The sequence below is a fragment of the Dipteris shenzhenensis genome, chromosome 6, assembly GCF_047967505.1.
Source record: "Dipteris shenzhenensis isolate YYH24624 ecotype China chromosome 6, Dip_SZ_1.0, whole genome shotgun sequence".
NCBI lineage: Eukaryota > Viridiplantae > Streptophyta > Polypodiopsida > Gleicheniales > Dipteridaceae > Dipteris > Dipteris shenzhenensis.
Genome location: NC_141601.1, coordinates 8,441,400 through 8,464,018, shown reverse-complemented (window position 1 = coordinate 8,464,018; position 22,619 = coordinate 8,441,400). Strand labels below are relative to the sequence as shown.

General features: G+C 45.1%; 1 protein-coding gene across 1 annotated transcript in view; it reads right to left on the bottom strand.

Moving 5' to 3' along the window:
• Window positions 1–520: 520 nt before the first annotated feature.
• The window catches only part of LOC147900733 (2-oxoisovalerate dehydrogenase subunit beta 1, mitochondrial-like), a 37,887-nt gene continuing 15,788 nt past the window's right edge, over window positions 521–22,619 (bottom strand). The window contains exons 10-13 of the mRNA XM_087375594.1: window positions 9,936–10,031; window positions 9,611–9,688; window positions 5,167–5,253; window positions 521–910 (exon numbers count right to left, since the gene is read on the bottom strand). Of these exons, the coding sequence (XP_087231720.1) occupies window positions 875–910; window positions 5,167–5,253; window positions 9,611–9,688; window positions 9,936–10,031 (297 nt within the window). The 3' untranslated portion in view covers window positions 521–874. The remainder of the gene's footprint in view (window positions 911–5,166; window positions 5,254–9,610; window positions 9,689–9,935; window positions 10,032–22,619) is intronic.

The following is a 22,619-nucleotide window of genomic DNA, read 5'->3' as shown; positions in this document are numbered from 1 at the left end:
TTTAAAATACATGTTCTCAATGACTTCCTCTCATAACTTTGACATCTCCTCCCCAAATCCCTCCTCATCCACGCCACCACCAAAATTTTGTCACTTATTCTCTCTTCTATGTATCAAGGTGTTGAGCACCTTCTTGCATTAAGTTTGCTCTATGATAGTTGATGTCATTGCAAGTAGCATAAAGCAGTAGATCATATTCCATAAAAGTTTCAACAGGTCATTTGTCATGTATGCATATTTAACGATGACTCGAAGTATATTCTAGATTCAGAAAGGCTGAGTTCTGTGCTCCATTTAGGTTGAAAAAAAGCTCTTTGCTTTCTGAGATCCAAATAAAGGCAAGGGAATTACGAGTGGGCTGTGAAAAGCCACAAACAATGAAGAGCAGGAGACTTACATCTGAGTACATGGCAAAGAGAACTCGGTTCTATAGATGCTTGAAAGGTGTTGTAAGCAATCAAAGATAATCGGGTTGTCCATCAATTTTTCTTCATATAACATAGAAAACCAATAACTTGAATTGAGTGACGATGAGTTTTAAGATCCGCAAAACCAATATACAAGATAAGCTTACAACAAATCAATGGCAATAAGATCTACTACATGACAATGTTATCAGATCTGTTCCTTAATTACAACTTTCTACCCAATTTTTAGAGCCATTCCTCGATAGACCAATGGAATTGCCATGCTTATCATAACCTTTGGTTTTATATAACAATAAAGGAAGCATGTCATGCACGATGCATTCTCGAATTCCCTTGTACATCTTGCAATGATATCAATGTTACGCTAGCTTCGAAGGATGGTGGAGATTTCTGCCATTTTGCCATACTAATTATATATGTTTGCATAACATTTACATGTGAGGGCCCTAAAAATTGACGGCGGATTTGATTGCCTCAAGTACCTGCAAAAAGCACAAAGAAATTTAAAGAGGGAACGTAATGGAACCAAAATACACCAATCTTAGGATTAGAAATCTCTCCCACAAAATTTCCTCAAGTCATGATTTCTCGCAGCGATGAATGGCACGACATTATTAAACATGCATGCTGTAAAACATTAGATATAGAAAAAACCTCAAAAAATATCAGAGACTAGTCTAGAGACAATCCCTTCAGGGAACAATTTCCAATCAAGGATGGATAACCTACCAAAACACATGCTAAGTTTGAATTTATAATCATTTTCATCAGAGTTTTCCTTTACATTGCAGCTAATCTCCTCCAACACCCCTTCAACCAAACTCTCATCACCTAGGATGGTTCTAGTCATTGTAAATGTAGTTTCATACGACTAAAGATGATTTTTATATGCTCCACCACATTATATTTTTCAAATTTTGAAACAAACTTCCACTAGCCAATCTCCCTTAATTTAGAGGCATCAGGTAAGAGCACTTGGGGCATCAGTAAGAATTAATTCTTCACAAAGCTTTACCATTGAGGTTAGTAATTGCATTTACAATTGGAGAACTCTGGCTGTAATATACAATTCCATTGTCCCAGTTAAAACTAAACCTAAGATACAGGAGATAGCAAATGCCCAGTTCTTTAGATTATGGCCAGCTTTTCTATGTGCGCTTGGGATTTTCTACTGGGCCCCTCTAAAGAACTCAAAGACATCAACATGACAATCATTAGTACCTGATTAACAATAGCACCCCCCAAGATTTTTAGGATGCACGTTTGCAACATGAATAACAAATAATGAACATTGCACACACACACACACACACACACACATAGATGTATTACCATCTTTGGGAGGCCTCACGAGACTATGAGACAGTACAATATCACAGAGAGAGAGAGAGAGAGAGAGAGAGACGATATGATATGTTGTGATTCTATTCAAGTCCCGATATTCTCCTCTCAGACATCAGCCTTGGGTGTGGATGCTCACTTTCGTGGCCCCATCCCTTAGTTTTTATTATATCTGGCTTGTTTAGTTTGGAACATCCTAAAAAGAGTGTATATATGGATTAAGGTGGCAGTGGGAGACACAACCAAAAGCTTCACAGCCCGATGGAAGAACAGAGGCTTTCTCCTTGTCATGTTGTTCCTTGAAGGAACAGGCTTTCCCCAAACTTGGTTTCCAAGATGTTGGGACCACTATAGTGTTGGTAGGAGGATTTCGAGCCTTAGAATGTTCCACTGCACATAGAAAATATCTAGGTCCCAAGATTCCCTATGGTGCAGATTGAAGCGATGTGGGTTGCAGGTTGCATCCAAGGGTTGCACGTGGGTTGAAAGGATGTGGGTTGCAGGTTGCCAGGAGTGGATAAGAAGGTTAACTCAGAGGTTGTGTTCAACAAGAAGGTTAGAAAGGTTAGCAAGGTTTTCTATCTACCAGTTCAAGTTCCATATCTCTTAGGATCCAATGGCTTCAAAGAGGCTGTTATGCAACTTTGTGAGATGGGAGCAACTGGGTGCTGCCCTACTAGTGCTTGAGGCAACAAGATGTTCCCCCAATCTGTTGTCCTCCATGTGAGCATCTTTAAAGCTCTATCAGCTTCCCTTCTCCACCTCTATGACCTGCTCAACCACATAAGCTCCTCACAGTTCTAGGGGCTGCTACTCCTACTGTTGCTAGTGCCTCCCCTGCACCTTGGAAATACCTTTCTCCACCTTCTCTAGTGTCTGGAAAACTAATTCTCTACCTTGCTGTTGCCCTATGCCTTCCTTCTCTAGTGCATCTGGGCAGTTCTAAACACTAGACTGCAGCCCCGGGCAACAAGCATCATGACCCGACTGAATGGGTGTTTTCCCACTCCTGCAACCCACATAATGGGCTCCCTGTTGAGCCTGTGTGCTCTCCCTCTAGGAACCCCAAAGAAGGGCAGGGGCAGTTCCATGGTAGTCCTATGTGGATTATTCAACCTATTGTGGGGGGTACAATCAAGCCTAAGAAGGATTATCATTTGATGTCCACATGGTAGCTATGTGCTGGCCACATAGTAGTCTCTTCAGCCCCTTCCCTTACCCCTAGTTCACTTCAAGTGTCACTCCCCCATGCTGTCCTCATTTGCAGCTTACAAACAAATAGTCAACCCTAATTTTTTATGGTATCAAAGCATTTTGGTGTACCTGCTGCTTCAACTCCACTTCTTACACCATCTAGGAGTTCCCGGCGAGCTGTCCTATGCTAGGGATAGTATCGCCATCAATATCTCATCAGTAAGTGAAGAGTTCTTTGCAAATGCCTACACCAAGGTCAACCAACACGTGTTAATATCGTCCTTGCAAGTTTCAAGCTTGTAGTGCACATTCACAGAGGCAAGCCCTCTGAATTGGACACTTCCTTAAACTTACAAAGACAAAGCCACCAAAGTTGGCTATTTGAATGGCCTTAATAGCATAATCACATCAAGATGCTGTTACAAACGTTTGTACATAAAGAAGCTCAATCCACAATTGCTCCAACGTGATACCTAATCTAGAGTTTTTGCACAATCCTCGATGGAAGCAAGCAGCGTACGTTTGTTTGCGTAGTGTTTTCAAATAGGTCTGTACAAATGATTCCTCTTGGTAACCGACTGCTACATTGATATTCACAAAGGCATTGAATCCTTGGATAAGGTTGTTGAGATGAAAGAAATGAAACTGGACTTGCTCCGTGGCTTTGAGTGGACAAATTACTACTAGCAACCAAGCAAGAGTCACATGCCTCTGGATATTTGAGTCCCCGTCTTAGAGTGGTAACCTAGGATGCCTCTAAGAACAGTCCCCATGACACCTGAGGTGCAAGTTACAGACCTATTACGGAAGCTCTAATCACGGGAGAGCAAATTCATTCTTGACACATGGGATGTGCCCACAACTGGCAGTCATTTCAGTTAAAACCTAATCAGCACTTCCAGCTCGAGGCTTAGCAAGGCAACCATCCCCGTTCACTTCCTGGAGTCCTCTCATATTTTGCATGACTTCTAAGTCATACCTTGAGACCACTTTTGGATCACCTTATTCTTTAGGTTACTCCTCCATGAAGGTATTTCGGTTGGGTCCTGGCGGGTAGTGTTAAAGATACACAGTCACAGCCATATTGCTTAGAGGATTGCTTAGAGGATTACTAGAGTGCTTATGCCAGGGTCTCAAGATATTATAACATTTATCCTCATCCATCCTCTACCTTACGAGGGTTGCCCTAGCATGGCTTATTCACAGTATTCAATTGCCTTTGACTCGTATTTTCCAGAAACATGGTCAAAACAGAGTCTTGGAGATGACAATATAGGATTGCTAGAGTGCTTATGCTAGGATCTCACGACTATTAGTTCATTTCTCCTCATCTATCCTCTTACCTCACAAGGGGTGCCCTAGCATGGCTTATAGAGAGTAATTTAAATGCCTTTGACTCATATTTCCCAGAAACAAGGTCAATATACAGTCTGGGAGATGATCAGAACCTAACAGCCTCCCATATTTGGAAGGAGCTTTACAAAATCAGTTGTGTGGTGGCCACACCATTTAGAAGACTGGTTGGCTTGAGGGCCTAAAGGCTCTTCATCTTGGCAGCCCTCATCCAACTCTTTTCTGCATTACAGCCTATTGTGAAGGCAACTCTAGAGTGGTCTAACATTTAATGTGACACCTTTAACAAGACCTCAGCTCATGGTTTCATGCTTCCACAGGCGGCCGGCCACATAGGCTAGCTTTTCATTGCCTAGAGTTTCTTTTGTCCTTTATTCTAGCATTTACTTCCACAATTTCTCCATCAAGTGAAAAGCTCTCACAAGCCTCTTTCTTCAAGATAACTTTTATCTGGATAAAGGCTCTTCATCTTGGCTGCCTCATCCAACTCTTTCTGCATTCCAGACTATAGCAAGGGCAACTCTAGAGTGGCCTACATTTACGTGTCCCCTTTAACAAGATCTCGACACATGATTTCCTGTTCTCCACAGACAGCCATCCAGGCTAGCTTTTCATTGCTCAGAATTTATTTCCATCAAATCCCTCACAAGCCCTTTCTTCAAGATAACTTTCATCTAGACAATATTCAAGTTGCAAATTATTGATGTTATGCTTAAATTAAAAAACAGAATCATAATTTTATGCTTAAATTAAAAATATATATATTATGACCTATTCACATTGCAATTCCTGATAACATATAGATTGTAATGCCCAGAAAAAATAAAGATGAATGAATGAATAATCTCACCTTATTTTTTGTTGGCATATAGAATGGCTCAAAAACCAGAGGAAATGGCGTATCAAGCCCACAAACTCTTGCAACTGGAGCCTCAAGCTGAAAAAAAGAACAGCAAACAAATAGTACCTTAAAAATTAATAAAATTTACCAAGAACTGCATAAAGAGAAATCGAGGATCTTTGTTTTGTAATTCCTGGTCAAGGGCCTATACACAGCGATTACTATGCGCATACTGTTTATGAGCCAAAGAACATACAAATAAAGAATGACACTTCCCCAATCCTATCTTTGATAGTTCATTCAATCTGTCTCCATTGATAGAATATTCTGTCTTTGATGTGAACGAAATAAATTTAAAAATAAATAAATCTGTCTCCATTGATAGAATATTGTCTTTGATGTGAATGAGAAAATCAGTCAGCATTATTATACACAGTATACAAAAGCTTTAATTTTTTATCATAAAACATCTTTCATACTAGGTATCTCTGGATAGTGGAGATAGGATACAGTCTTCTTAGAAAATGAATCATCTAATACTTTGCTTACAGACAAAATTCAATTCCCAGAAAGCTCCCACTGCCCCCTTGCGCCCCCTTGCCATCACCCCTGCTCTCCTTCGCCTCTCTTCCCTCCCACAGCCTATTCTTCCTCTCCACCTCTTCCTCCCTTTCTGCTCCCTTGCGGTCTGCTACAGCAGCCCTGCCTGCTACCCATGCCCTCCCAACCCGCAGCTGCTGCTGCTGCTCCCTACGCTTCACACCCTGCTAGTTTCTGCCTCTCAGCCCCCTCCCTCCACTTGTGTTTCAATCAGCCTCCTCTCCTTGCCCCCACGTAGCCTCTCCTCCCCCTGCTCAACCACCTCTATCAGCCTCACCCCTTCTCCTCCTGCGCTCCTCTTGACAGAGGTTAATTCCGCAAACCCCCCAGCCCCCAAATCGCCCCCTGCAGCCTCCCTCCCTTTCTTTCCTTGGTGGGTTTCCCACCCTGCTTCCTTCTTTTTACCAGCTTCTTCCCACCTCAAGGGCCCCGCCCTGCTGCCCCTCATTTCAGTCTGCAACCTTCCTTTCTCTCTTAGTTTCCCCCTGCCCCCACCCCCTGTAAACGTCCCGCTGGTTTTCAACCTTCTTTGCTTGTGCAAACTTACTACAGCTCATAAATTACAGCAAAAACACTCTCAAATGCTCTCCCCCTCTCCCTCTCTCTCTCTCTTTACAGATACACTAGGGCCCAGGACAACAATCGTCGGGCTGGATCCCCCCGAAGGTTTTTATTACTTGAGAGAAGATGGAGTACATGAGTTCAGCGTAGAAGCTGTACATACATAATTCAAACGTGAATTAAAATCATTACATGAGCTCTAAGGCTCTCTTTCTTGGCAACAAGCCACTTGTCAAACTCTACATTACTTTCCTAATTACATGCCACTAAGGGCAACTCTGGAGTCTTCGAAGCACTTGGTCACGCTAACCGCCTCGTAGACTCGTGTTAGGCTCCCGTAGCACTTAGGAAAATAAGTGGAGGGGGTGAGGGTCCCCACTAAACACATGTGCACACATAACAAATATAAAAATATATTTATTTTCTGGTTGACCGAAGTCAACGCTCTTGATCATAATTAAGGGGCTTTGACCAAGGGTCGAGGCGCCTTAATTATAATCAAGTCTCTCCAACCGAAGTTGGCACATCTTGGTTAACCGTAGTTAACCCTCTTGGTAATAAACCAAGTCTCCCTGACCGAAGTCAGGTTTACTTGACTAGGGTCAAGTATCTTTACCGTAGTCAATTCTTTGACCATTAAAAGAACTCTTTGACCATAATTAACAATTATGATCAAATAAATGGTCAACTGTACTTTGACTTAGGATATTTACATTGTGGTGACACCCCCCCCCTTTTATTTATAGCTTTCCTTTTTGCTCATAGGGATATAAATCAAGTGCCGTCACTCTGACATGTCTAGCTTGAGAGTCTTAAACAGCAGTAGCCAAGAATTCCATAAGCATGGAGATCATTCTGGCCCCTTTCGACAAGCAACAAGTAGAATTTTATGTATGAGAGCTTCATGGCCGCATGGTAGTGCTGCACAGCTCAATAGTGGGTTGTATTGTGGACCTCATGCCAAGAGGCAAGCAAATAAGAGATTGGTCTTCAGTGAATCTCACCCTTGATCTCATCCCCATCTATGTCACTGTGAGTTCTCATTGCACTCAGCTTCTGCTTCAGCGCGACTCACTCTACCTTGGCTCACACCTCATCTTGTCTCTTTCCTCAGTACCACAGTTCACAATAACTCTGAAGCATTGCATTCCACAGTATCCTGAGGATGGAGTGCCGAAAGTCAAAGTTGTGGTTACAAACCCAAAGGGACTTCTCATTTGCTGGAGACACTGAGCGAGAACAAGTTTTGGCAGAATCTCATCTTCATAAGCTTGCTATCAGTCGGTGCCAAAGAAACTAAAGAGTCAAAATTCACAGATTAGCTAGCTAGATCCCAAATGCAGGGAGATTGGCCATCTGACCAAATCCTGTCCACCCTTTTCTAGTTATGCTCCTCAAAGGGAGGCACAGGGAGATAGTAGGTCCAGGTTCATAGCAAGGAGAATGGGAAGTACACTACCAAGAATGCCCAAGGTTGAGGGCAACAGAAATTTGTGCAAAAGGCAAAGACCACCACCGCCTTCTGGGCGCCTGATGCCTTACTAGTGGTGGCTACTTCTCCCCCAGCCCCTCTCTCAAGGCAGCTCATCCCCCTAATCCCCCTCTTGTTGCAAACCCTGCTGCTCCACCAGCCCGGATGCCCCTCCTCCCTTCCTTCCCCCCACATCTTCTCCTCCCAACCACTATCTATTGTCCATTGTACCCTCTCTTCACCTTCTCCCCCTCTACCTCATCCCCTATCCCTCCTCCTGCTTGTTCACCTCCCCCCACTCTGCTTCTCCTTCAGCAAGGAGTACCCGAAGCTTCAATAGTCCCCTTAGTTGGGACTCCTCGCCACATCCCCCATGTACCCACCCCCTTCCCGCTCCTTTAGCTTCTTCAACGGGCGTTATACCCCTTCTCATGCCTAGTCTCTAGCTTGCTCAAGAATTTTGGCACCTTGGACCATGAAACTACTCGGCAATCATGTCCACTCAACCTTGGGATGATTATCGTCCTCTTAAAATTGAGAGGAAGGGTAGACAAATGGGCACAATAGGAAACTCCAATGTTTCATGCACAAGTTTCACCTATGCAGCCTTTGGAGGTGTGTGAGTCCCTGCACTCTTTGATATGATTTACATCCGGATATACCACCAGGTGAATTATAACAATACATTGCATTATATCATATGTTTATATATATCTAGATGGATCCAAGAACATGCCCAGATCCTCTAAAAACCCAACACTTAGTTCAGTTTCAATCTCATGATAGTCACTCATAAGGTTGAAAACATTAACTCCATTACACATAGTAGGGACTAGCTACTATGACATCCCCACTGATGTCATCACGCCCAATGGTGGGTGTAGACCATAGTATAAACATATGCTCTCACACATACAAATCCACACACCCACACATACTTGAGCATCCATTTATACAAAGGTCTTCGTACTGAGTTTCTGTTGGCACTCCGGAGGTAAAGGGCAGACTCAAGCGTGCAAAGGATAGCACTAAAGCAGAAGGCTAATCATAAAGTAGTCCACATTTCCTTCATTCAAGATACAACTGCTTGTGAAGACTATACAATTTCATTTTAGTCTCACATGTTCATATATGATTTTGACATACACTTCTAACTCTTACTACATGCCTCTCCAAGCCTATAAAGCATCGAAAAATATAGATGGGCGAATAAAAATGCTTTTAACAAAAGCATGGAGCCAAAAATTACGGTCACATAAGCATTTAGTAAGAAAACTATCAATAAAACTAATCTGTCATGGACGGGCTAGAGTGATCCCAGCTGCAGCCAACTTCAAACCCAGAAGGTTTAACGGATCATATAAGGTTCATGGACATCCTAGAGGATAGCATTATACTTGTAGGCATTCAAACTTTAGCAAATTTTTTTTGATGGACTTCATTGGTCTCTTTCACACCACTATTACGAGCATATCCTCGATCATCAGAATTTGACTGAACAGTGGATCTCAGATTTTGTCTTTTGTCTTTTTTCCTTTTTTGTGTGTGTGGTGGTTGTATGGTTGGGGGGTGAAAGGGGGAGCGGGGGGGGGGGGGAGGGGGGGGGGGGATCTCAAGTTTGGCTGAATAGAATCTAAAAAGTAGAATCAAACTTAAAATCCTTAAAAAATTTGCATTAGACAAGTCATTTTATAAGTCGCATGTGTATCCTTTGTAATCATAAAGGTAAAAGTATATCTAGATAATGTAGCATTCCCTTACCAAAAGGTCAACAGCTTAGCTAACACTTGAATGGCATGAATGTATTGCTTATGAACTTACCCTAAGAAAGCAGCGCTCGACGATTGAAGCTGCTACTTCAGCCCCAAACCCTCCTGTCATTGGAGCTTCATGACTAACCTGAGGAACAAAATTAGAGAGATTCACTATAATAGGTCCGTAAAACTTGCCCTTTCCAAGAACATTAGTCCAACTCATCCAAGGCATTAAACGAATTCAAGTTTGACTACTCAATAGCTGGCAAAGGATGATAATTACTTGCAAAAGAAACGTCCAGTCCATGGGTCAGCACAACATTCAAAGTTACACTAGAAGGACAATGGTAGTCCATCTAAGCAAAGGTCCAATTTCAATATTAAATACTCACAAGAAGCCGCCCAGTTTTGTTAACAGATGCCTCCACAGTTTCCTTGTCCCATGGTACCAATGTCTTTAAATCAATTAGTTCACAAGAAATGCCATCCTGTAGGACCATCATAGCACAATGAATATTCACAAATTAAATAAGATCTTGTACCGATAGCTTATTATTAAAAAGTACAATGAATATGGCCCTGGAGTAAGGGTTCCCATCCGATTGGAAGATTAGTAGGATTGTAGTGGAGATAGCAAAATGGCAAAGAATTATTGTACAATCAAGGTGAGCAGCCTAATGGCAAAGCTATATGGCACTATCCTTGAGAAAAACTTTAGCAAATTGGCAGAGGAACAAGTGAGAGCGCGTGATTTTGCCCCAAGCACTCAACAGTGGATCATTTGGTTGCCATACAGGCTGCAACGGAAGGAGCCATAGGTAAGAAAGATGCTGTCTACTGCTGTCTCATAGATTTCAAGAAAGCCTTTGACACAGTGCCACGTAAAAAGCTCTGGGAAAGATTTAAAAAGCTTAAAGTACCTCAAGAAGTCGGAGAAGCCACATACCGGAAATTGTGACACAGAAAATGCTAAAGAAACTATGGCAAGACCTGGGGGCCAAAATGCATTCTATAAACAGGAAATCAACTCAATGGACAGATCTGAAATGTAGAAATACATCAGGAAAGATTTAAAGGCACCTAATTTGTAAAATCAGAACTAGTTGGGATGATCTAGATGTAGAGAGGGCAAGACCCAGGACCCCCAGCGAGGAAAGAACCTGTGAAATCTGCCCCACAGGGGAGGTAGAAAATGAGGAGTATGTACTCCTAAGAAGCAGAGCCTACGCACACATTAGAGAATGTTATAAGGTCTGCAACAATAATCTGAAAAATCTACTGGAGCAGCCAGTCAAAAAGGTAGGAAGCTACTTGAAAGATATTTTGGAACACCGTAACAAGGTACTAGAACTAGCACATAAGCTAGCCCAACAAGTACTCACTACGTAACAAGTTGAAATATTTTCTCTCAACTGATGTAAGCGATCACTATTAGTTGATAGTGACCACCAGTCCCACAAATCATGAAGGGTGTCACGCAGACTTTAATACAATCAAGGGCTATACACAGATTCATATACCGCATGCACTCCGGATTTCACTCGGCCAGTTTAGGGTTTCGTCACACCGATTACGGATCGAGAGTGGACGCGCAGAGGGTATCCCACGAGAGGACCGCATCTGCCCACTTTGCAACCTGCAGGAGATCGAGTCGGAGGAGCACTTTGCTTTCAGATGTCCTATCTATTATGCCATCCGAGGCCAGTACCACTACCTATTCCGCAACGGATTCGGCCCCCTCACACGCATGCTGCAATTCCCGGACCAGCGGTGCCTAGCCACTTTCTTACATGAGATGACCCGCCACCGAGATGCATCCCTCCAGGCACGACAGCATGCGCAGCCCACACAGCGTGAGGACACTCAGCGACCCAACACTGATTTCTTCCAGTCACAGGATACCTCTCCTCAGTCTAGCCGACGACGCGGACATGAGCGAGAGCCAGAGCCATGACAGCTACGCCAGCGGACAGACTTACACATCCGGGTCCATGACATCCCTTCTATGCTCTCAGCACGCCCTACCGGGGTCACCGTCGCTCTCGTTCTTCAACATAGGGCCTCCCGCCGCCCCCGATGATCGAGGTCGACTAGGCAACGTGACGTCAGAGGCCAATCATCCATCGCAGGCTTTTTTCGACCTCCCATTTGACGGGCCCTCTATGATTGACCTCTGACGATCACCACAGGCATATATATATATTTGTATCTCCCCCCTTCTGCTCCATTTTTTTTTTGTGCCATTTTTTTGTATCATCTGGAGATAGATACACATTTTTTGCACCAGGACTAGATACACCGTCCTTCATAACTTTTTTGAAGAAACGGTTGGCCGGACCGTTTTGAGACCGCCACCGTTATGCTCATTGTACTAGTTATCTTTAGTCTCATAGACCTTCACGGTCTCCCGAAGACTTTCATAAAATTTCTTTCTTTCTCTCTCTCTCTCTCTCTCTCTCTCTCTCTCTCTCTCTCTCTCTCTCGCAATCATGGCATTTTATGAGACAGTCTTGGGTCAGGTTCGGCGGACAGGTGGACAGAGGAGATCATGAGTACCATTGGGGTCAAAACAAGGTTGTCCGTCATCACCAACCTTGTTTGGCCTCTACATAGATGAGCTTGAGATCTTTATTGGGACCCTAGGAGGGGCTGGTTGTTCCCTAGCAAAATCCTTGCTCCAGATTCTCCTATACGCAGATTACGTGGTCTTACTCTCTTCCTTAGCTGAGGATCTTCAACAACACTTAGATGCACTTCATACCTTCTGTGAGACACATGATCTGAAGATCAACCTTGATAAAACCAAAGTCATGATCTTCAACACGTCCAGGGCAGCCATGCACAAAGAGCATTTCACCTTAGATGGGTTGCCACTAGAGGTGATTCCATCCTACACATTCCTAGGGGTCCTTTTCTCCAACCCGATCTTCACGATGCGAGCAACACTACAAGCTTGACTAAGCAGGAGGTATGCCACACTGGCCAGATTCGAGCAGCAGTGCTTTCATTCTCACTTCCACAATCCTTGGATCAAAACCCTTCTGTTTAACACTTTGGTCCAACCAACAACTATGTATGGTAGCCCTTGTTGGGCACCAGACCTATCAGAGACAGAGTGGGTCTGATTTGAGAGGCTTCAAGTTCTCATGCTTTCGCGGATGATTCATAGTAAGCCCTCAACCCCACATTAGATAGTCCTAGCTGAATTCGAAGCATCCCCACTATAGCTCAATGTGGCATTTCAGGTTATCGTGTATCTCTACCGCACTAGACAATATGGCTCGCACCCAAGGCAACAAAGGCTTCCTTGGTTAGCCTCATCCATGGCATTGGCGGCAGAGGGCAACCAGAGGTGTTGGTATACACGCACGTATAGATGATTTGAGAGCTTGTGGCTCCACATAGACAAGTTACCTACCTTCTAGTATAGTGTCAACATCTCGCTTTACATACCTCGAAGTGAACCAAGTCATCCGAGAGCATCTCTTATAGTTACACACATTTAGGACTCAGTTGGCGCCTCAAGAGCTCCCTGTCAAGCTCAACTTTTACAAAGACCACTACCTACAGATTTCGACAAAGGGTTTCATCAATCCGGCAGGATACAGATGGAGGATCCACCTCTCCCACTCCTTGAGGATATCGATCGGATAGTTGCGTGTTTCATCACACCGACTCCATATTGAGAGTGATCAGGTGGAGGGCATACCCAAAGAGGGTTGCGTCTGCACCCGCCAAGAGATCGAGTCAGAGGAGCACTCCACATTTAGATGCCCTGTGTACTATGAGATCACAGGCCGCTATCATTGCCTCTTTAGAGATGGTTTCGGACCCCTATACAATCTCTTGCCCTATCCGGATCAAAGATGCTTGGCAACCTTCATTCATGAGACTGTCCAACACAAGGAGTCTTTCGTGGCACTTTCACAAAGGGCAACCACGGAAGTATGGCCCCCATGTGTCAGTGTGGCTATGCGTTGCCACTAGTCAATTTGGCAATTGATTCGCCAGCACCATCCTCTGCCTAGGATTACATGTTCGTCCACTGTGCCTGTGGGTATCACATAAACAGTGGCGTCAATATCCACATAACCAACCGCGGGAATACCTTGACCATTAATGGCTTGTACTATGGCCGGGATGGGCTTAAGAGGTACCTCTAATAATTGTTCCCATACCTCCTGTGAAATGAGATTGTGGCTTGCTCCAGATTCCACCAAGGCTTTGGTGGAATGTATAGTTTCTCTGCAAACCTGTAACTTTATTGGCAACTTGGCAAGGTAGAAATTAAACATTCCAAAACTCAATCATAGACAACCACCGAGCTGGTTTAGGACAATCACATGATGTTCCAACCATCGGGCTGGTTTAGGACAATCACATTAAGCCCAAGCTAGCCCGGTTTCAAAATTAGACTATTAAGCTATTCTAAGACTCAATCACAGACAATCACTGGGTTGGATTGCTCCGGGCACGTAGGCGATTTGGGGCATACAGCCAAACTCCTCTCAAATCATGATCACTGGGTTTTTCCAGCCAGATAGCACCGACAAGACGACAGACGAGAGGAGCCGAGTCAAAGACACAACAGACTCGCCAATGGACTGAGACAGATCATATTGGGTGACCTTCCCTCCATGCTCACCAAACTGGACACATGACCCATAGGAGTGACAATGGCGCTTGTTCACCGCAGAGCCATAGCCAGGAGACCTCGACCTCAGGCCTATGTATGTAATGATGGCAGGCATCCATGACATTAGCAGTTGCAGGGGATCAAAGGTGTTGGTATGCTTGTACATGATGATGGTTTGAGAGCCTAGGACTCCATGTGGACAGAATGCTCTCCTTTCACTATAGCTGTAAGGCATCCTTTATTCTGCTTACTTACCACGAGGTTAACCTAGTTATCCGGGAGGATCTCCTACAACTACACATTCACAACCTGGTTAGCCCCTAGCAAGCTTCCTATGAAGCTCAACGATCCCGGACAACAACTACACATTCAGAACCTGGTTAGCCCCTAGCGAGCTTCCTATGAAGCTCAGCGTGTATATAGATCATTGCTCACGGGATATTAGAAAGGGCTTCATTGACCCACCAAACTACGCGGATCCACGTTCCACACTCTTTGAGGATATCAATAGGGCAGTTCTGTGTTTTGCCACACTAACTATGCATTGAGACTAGGCCAGAGCCGGGGGGAATACCTAGAGAGGAGGGCCGCATTTGCACTCTATAGGAGATCGAGCCAAAGAAACACTTTGATTTCAGATGCCTTGTGTACTATGAGATCCAAGTGTAGGCCATTCTATGGGCTATCCATAGGTGCCACTCATTCCTTGGTATGTGCCTTGTAGGCCTAGTTACATTCAGTTAGGTCAATTGGTACAGTTAGTACATGTACCACTTAGGACAGTTAGGACACTTAGTCCAGTTTGGGCACTTAGCCCTAGGTATGTTTGCTCTCTCTTGAGCCTCCACTCAGATTTTTGCAGCAGTTCATTACAGCATCTCGTTTTTGTCTTCTCTCCATTTTTCAGTTTCCATTGCTGTGAGCCAAGGTCGTCACCATTGTCTTGTTAGAAAAACCTCTCTAGCACCAGATGGCTCACTCACATCAAAGACATTTGGTGAATTTCATCCATGAGGCCGTATGACACAGAGACCAGCTACTCATGGTAGATAGACAAGATGAATGTGCGCACCAAAGTGTGATCACTGAGTTTTTCCAATTGGATAGCATGCACTAGCATGCCACAAGGATATGTCGTAGCCAAAGCTCGAAGCGAGAGATACAACAAACCTGTTAATGTGTCGATGCACACATCAGCCTTGGGGATTGGGGGATTGTCCCTCCATTTCTCTAGACCAAAGGCACGACCAACAGGTGTGATAGTGGCACTTGTCTGAGCAAGCCACGATTAGGACACCACATCGGACTAATCATATTGATTGATGTTAGCACTCTATCATGGGTTTTATGCTATCGTAACCCCGTACATCACCAAAGCCTCTCTCTACTGAGACTCTCTTCTCTATTCTTAGCTGCAAGTGGACTTTGTTCCTCAAACAGCATACAGAGGCCCACCATAGTGACGCCACACCATAGTTCCCATCCTCTCCATTGGCTCAAATACTTTATACTAGTGTTTATGTTTATTTTATATTTGTCTTGGGTGCACATGCCCGCTTAGAGGCTCCACCCCTTCAGCTCATTGTATCTTGTTTTTTCAGCCTCATAGACCCTTCAGATTTCCGAAGACTTCAATTAAGATTCTTTCTTTCTCTCTCTCTCTCCAAATAAGAAACATAGGTCAAAAAAGAGTTTCAATAGAGAAAGAAAGAAAGAAAGAAAGTTTATTAAAGTCTTCGGAAGACCGATGGATCTATGAGACCGTGAAAAACCTGGTACAAATGCGTTGTGGTGGTGGAGCTACGAAACGAGCATCCACACCAATGCAAATGCAAAAAATGCAAAATGTCAGTACTAAATCCTAAGTACAACATAGTCATGTCGGTAGTCGACTATCTCATTATCATCATCATCATCATCATCATCATCAAGACATCTGGGTGGATGAGGCAATGGGGGCATGAAATCGGCGATAGAGTACTGTCGGCCACTCAAAGGTGCAGCCTTGGCATGTCTCCTGATCATCGCTCTAACCAGGGCTATTGTGACCCCCGTTGGGCGAGACCCGACTCTAAACAGGGAGGGGATGTCCCCAAGTGTAATCTGTGTGTCAACTCTATGTCTGAGCTGTCCGGTCACTCTGTAGAAGCCCAGCTTCACTGGAAGATCACGGGCCCGCCAAGTCCAAAATGTGTGTAGCTGTAATAGATCCTCACGGATAACCTGGTTGACCTCCTGTGATAGGAGAGGAGAAAACAAAGCATCCATGCTGTACTGGAAGGGAGGTAGTCTGTCCATGTGGAGCCCCAGTCCCTCAAACCATCTCTCTGTGCGTGCATACCAGCACCTCTGGTCCCCTCCTGCTGCAAGTGCCATAGAAGAGGACAATGCTAGCCATGGTAGCCTACTATGCCCAGAGGTGTAATCCCCATACTCCCTGACTCTGTACAGATACGTGATGACCTGAAATGCAGCATCTAGCTGTAATGGAGGTGACCCAAACTCCGCCCGAATGATCTAGTGAGGAACGAATGGCTTACCACAGATCATCCGAATGATCTGGTGAGGAACGGATGGCTTTCCACGGATCATCCGTGATAACATGAGAACCTTAACCGCTCCACCCTGGCCCACTCTGTATCCGACAAGTCTGGCCCTCACCATGGACTGCCATACATCCCCGCTGAATGAACCAAAGAGTTAGAAAGCAACCCTTTGGTCCATGGATCCTAAAAGTGAGAGCGGACACACTATCTCTCTAGTCTGGCCAATGAAGCATGTCCTCTTCTCAAGCGTGCCTGCATCACGGGTCTCATAGTGAAGATGGGTCCAGAAAAGAGAACCCCAAGATAAGTGTATGATGAAACTACCTCAACAAATGACCCATCAAATGCGAACTGCTCCTGGCGCATGACAGCTCGAGATGTATTGAAGATCATAACCTTGGTGTTACCCAGGCTGACCTTCAAATCATGAGACTCGCAAAAGGACTGTAGTGCGCCAAGGTGTCTCTAGAACCCCTATGCTGAGGAAGACAAGAGAGCCACGTCACCTGCATAAAGCAATATCTGGATCAGCGTGCCCACAAGAGAGCAACCTACCCCCCCTGTGTCTGCATCACTATCTCAAGCTCGTCAATGTAGAGGCCAAACAAGGTAGGTGATAATGGACACCCTTGTTTGACCCCGATACTGCTCATGATCTCGTCTGTCCATCCTGAGCCTACCCGGACTCTGCCCGAAACTCTCTCATAAAGTGCCATAACAACCCAAATGATCTCCTAGTCGTAACCCAAATCTTGTAAGCGCCGTATGAGACAGGCTCTCGGGACCGTGTCAAATGTCTTGTGAAAATCCACAAAGCAACAGTAAACCCTCTGCTTCCGTGCCCTCGCCTCCCCGATGATACATCTGAGCGTGAGAATGTGATCCATGGTCCCATGATCACGCCGAAACCCAGCCTGTCCTACTGCTCTAAGTCCTCAACACTCCGCAAATCTGCTGACCTCCAAATCAAGTACTGATGCATAAATCTTAGACATGACATGTCCAATCATAATCCTGTAGTTCTCCGGGCTCATGGGATCCCCTGCCTTGTGAATGGGTGAGATAGTGTTAAAAATCCAGGTGCGTGGAAACCCCAAACAAACAGCTTCATTAAATAGCTTTGCTAAGATCGGGGCTAGGAGGTTAATCCCATATGCAATGAACTCCATGCATAGTCCCTCATGATCTTTCGCTCGGCCATTATGAAGTTTCATTACGGCATCCTTTACCCCCCCCCTAGTGAAGAGGATGCAGGATGTGGGGCGTGGCATATGTGAGAGATTAGGGACTGGTTGATTTGGGATATCATAGAGTGTGCATGCATAATTAAACCACACCTGAGTATCAGTGAGTGGTGAGGGTGACCGTCCCTCTAGAAATCTCCGCTAAAAGTCCTTAGAGTTGTTACTGAACAAAATGTTCAGTAGCTCCTCCTCGTTCTGGCGAACAAAGTCTAGTTTTTTACGTACCAATCGACGGTACTTGCATAGCGTCTTTGGTTCGCTCGAGAGACTGTTTTTAGTTTCGAATCTGAGCTGATGGCGTAGAGCCTTACACTCATCATTGTACCAGCTATTACAGGGTACGGTCCCAGGGGGGTGGTGGGCGGGTGGAGCGGGTGGTGTGGGGAAAAGCGTAAAGAGCAGCCTCGTGTGATTAGGGCAGCACGATCCTCCAATAGGGTATGAAGTCAAGGTAGGTGAGAAGTATGTCCAGACGGCCAAAGTAAGTAAGTGAGTGACCGCGATCAAAGTGTATATCATGGTAGGTGGAGTAAGAACTCAGCGGGGTGGAAAGTGCTGTGCGAGGGGGAGTGGAAATGATAGGTATGATCAACCCCTGGAGAGAGAGGTGCTATGGTAACTTCAGTGATGCAAGATGTGAAGGCAGAGGATCCCATGATGTAGTCAACAACACTAGAGCCTCCCCCATGTGGAAAGCACGTGAAACCACCTAAGACTGGCCATCTGTCAAGACCATTATAGATAATGAGATCATGCATTATGCCGAGGTCTAATAGGGCCTGCCCATAAGATGTGAACAGTCCTCGTCTGTCAACCAAACCCGTAGCATACCTGCCTCCTCAAGGTCAATGTCTGGCAGTAGAGTGAAATCATCCCTGAAGTCGAGGAGTGGTGCCTGACGAGCGCCTATCCTCACGTTGAATTCCCCAACTAGGAGGACTTCTCCGCGGCTAGAGAAATCAACAATGGACTGATATAGAGCAGCAAATGGAGATGTCTCATCCTCACCTCGGATATCTCTAGCAAAGTAGGAGGTCTCAGGGGGGAAGTAGCAAACTGCAATAAACAGATCCCGGCTGTCATGTGCCGAATCCAAATCCAAAGAAACCTCGAATGTGCATCTCTCTGATCTACTGAGATGGCCCCCAAAAGTGTGGATCTGTAAAGGACTACGACTCCTCCTGACCTCGTCTCATCTCTATAGGCCGACTCCCATGTATACCCGCTAACTACTGGTAGTGGACGCTCTGGACTCGGATGTGTCTCTATATAAAAGACTATGTCGTGACCTCTATAGGATTTCAAGAAATTCCTTGGTTCTGACCATAAGGTACCATTACAGTTCCAAATGGTGCAAGATAGGTTCTCGGATATCTGAGTCTCATAGACCCCGCCTCCCTATGTGGGAGGGGAGTGGGTGCCCAGCGGGGGCCTGTAAGGAGTCGTCCATCTCGTACGACTGCCCACTTCCCCTCCTTGCGGGCCTGATCCCGCTGCTGCAACAAGAAGCACCTCTCATCAACTGATAGTGGAGTGAGGTCCTCATCCATTGAGATCGTTGGCTGGTCTCATTAGACTGACCTACGACATAAAGCCGAAAGTCCTGCCTGGGCATCATGGAACCGTATGATCAGGGGCTGCTCTCGGTTGGGGTTCCTCCCCACCTGCCATGCTCTCTCAATCATGTGCTCAGTCGTCGCCCCCAAAGTAGTGGCCACGAAGGCCATCGCATCTGCCATCGGTGTAGCCTCAGTGCGTGGGATCCCACGTACTCTGATGTTGAGAGCCTTGCTGGGCTCTCTACTGCTACTCTAGGAGGGTAGCCGAAACGGTTACCCTTGCAGGTTCCCGTTTGGCTATGTCAACCCATTTGGACGTCTCCTCGATGGCAGATTGCATGCTCGCAATCTGTGCCTCCACAACTGGGGTGCTCCCTGGGACTGTACGCATAATAGCAGTGACCTCATGTCAGAGCTGTGAGATCTCGTGATAAGATCAGTCGGTCGGATAGCCTGAGCATGCTCCTGTATGAGACGCACCTGCTCTTGGGTGAAGCGTGTCCGCTCCTGTGCGAAGCGTGACAGCTCCATCTCGCGCTCCCCGATACTATGCATCTCCATCAGCAAGTTCTCCCAAGCCTCTGATGTGTCAGCTTGCCCGTGCCCTAGCGGAAACTGAAAAGACTGTGGCATGAAAGTGTAAGGATGAGACTGGAGACTCGGTGATGACTGGGTGACATGGGTGTGATATGGAGACGACAATGGCCTAGATGAGGAGATCCCACCAGGGTGTGGGAACGTGGGCTGACTGAGAGGTGGAGGGGAGAGAAAGGTCGAGGTATAGTGCGGAACAGTGTATGACCCCTCCAAAGTACGTGTCATAATCAGTGAGAAAATTGTAGCGGGAGACAAAGGGAGAGATGGAAGAGATGATGTCAGTGACAACCCCTCTATACCAGGGGAGGGTGGAGCAATCGATGTCATGGGTATGGGTATATCACTACCAGTAGCTGTAGCTTCGGATGTAGAGGCTATGGATGGAACTGGAACTGAAACTGAAACTGAGGCTAACGCTGAAGCTGAAAAAGCTGAGACTGAAGCTGAAACTGAAGCTTAAACTAAGGCTGAGGTGGACTCCGCCTTTGCTTTATTGTCAACTCCGAGTCCACTTCGGTTGTAGCGTGTGTTCACATCCTTGAGTTTCAGTTGTGTTTGTTTCTTGTTTTTTACGTCGTCTTTCTTGGCAGCTTTATCCGTATCTTTGCCACCTTTCCCCATTTCTTGTCTACAATCAAAACTTGCATTACTCAGCTGCCTTGTGATTGGAAAGGATCATAAGTCACGACTCTCGTGCTTTCTGGCGTCGGCCATGACGTACTTAAGGGTCGAAATAGATAAAGGTTGGACTTGTTTTGAAGCTTGACAGACCTCTCTCTCCTCCAATAAGACTAAAGAATCAAAAACTTAAACTATCTATGCAGATTAATTGCGCTTCCACAAAGTTCTCTTGTTCTTGGATCGTCACCACCAAGGGAACTGGTGAACCTTCGCTCTGATACCACTAAAACCGGGCAAAAAACCCTAAAACACCGGTAATCAACCTTGAAATCCTAAAGCAAACTACTAATCATCCTTGAAACCCTAAAACGAATTGGTAATCAGCCTTGAAACCCTAAAACGAACTATAATCAGCCTTGAAACCCGAAAACGAAGAGGTAATCAGCCCAAAAACCCTAAAAACGAATCACTTCTAGTAGAAACGCAGCCTAGATCCTCAATTCACAGCATATAATCACCAAGATAGATTTCGAATTTCATAGATAACAAGGAAAAACAGCATCTAATAGCTTCATCTGACGAAGAGCAGCCATCGATTTCTTCTGGGAAACAAAACAAACTGAGAGAGGGGGAGAAAGAACAAAAAACACCCACACTAGGGCCCAGAAATAAGGGCTGGACCCCCTTGAAGGTTTTCATTGCAATAGAAAAAACTTTGTACAACTGGCTCATAAAAGAGCATGAGGCTGAGTACAATAATACAATCTGTGTTCTTGAGGGCACAAGGCCTCTCTCTTTATAGACTAGGCTACCTCTAGAAAGCTGGGCCTACTTTTCTTTATAAAGTTGGCCAATTTTGGCGTTGAATTTCGTTTTTGACTCTAGTGGGCCCTTTCTGAAGTGGGACGTCACTTTCTTGGCGCTTTTGCTCTTGTGACCTTGTGTTTTGGCACTTGCTCTAGCCTTTTTGCACTCTTCCAACTCCTACACAATCACCAACACGTTAACCCAAAGCAAAACGGAGAAATGCCAATTGGTGACAGAAGTTGAGCTTCACAGGGAGGTGCGAACCAAGTCCTAAATGTATGTAGCTTTAGGAGATCCTCTCAGATGACCTGGTTCACCTCTTGGTATGTGAGCAGGATAGAGGGGGCCTCAACACTTGAGTAGAAGGGGGATTGCCTGTCTATATCGAGCCCAAGGTTCTCAAACAATCCGCAAGTACGTACATACCAACACCTCTGGTCTCCCTCTACTGCGAGAGAGAGAGAAAGGGAACTGGAATCAATGTCCACATATGCTGCTAGCAGTTCGTTTGTGGAGAAAGCATTGTAGTGGTTAGGCCAGACGCTGGATAGCATGCCAGCAGACTGGATCAACTAAGTCCAAGAAGAACTATGTATCTCCAATAGTAGGTCGCATATCTTCCGAATCGGATTTTGATAGCAGCACTTCGTCAGGCAAGTGCGGATAGTCTACAAACACCTTGGAAAAATGCATCGGATGTACGAGATGGTGTCATATTGAAACACTTGGCTTACTGCTTGAATAATCTCTAGGGAAGAGCCACAAATCAGCAACAAATGCCTTCACTGAGGCATAGGCTAAAGCGACGTAGTATTGCAGAATCAGCAAAGCAGGCTGATGGGAAATAAATCAAATGTAGTTTCAACAGCATCGCACATGCCGTCTCTATAGCAGCATGTCGTTGCACAAGTACTATAGTTGCTGGGTTAGCTTTTTTGTGTTGATTTTGAATTCAATCACTTTGTTCGGCTGGAGAACTAATATTTGACAAGGAAAATGTTGAATAGGGGCCCAACTGAGATGATTCAAAAAATAATAACAAACATAAATATAAATATAAATACAC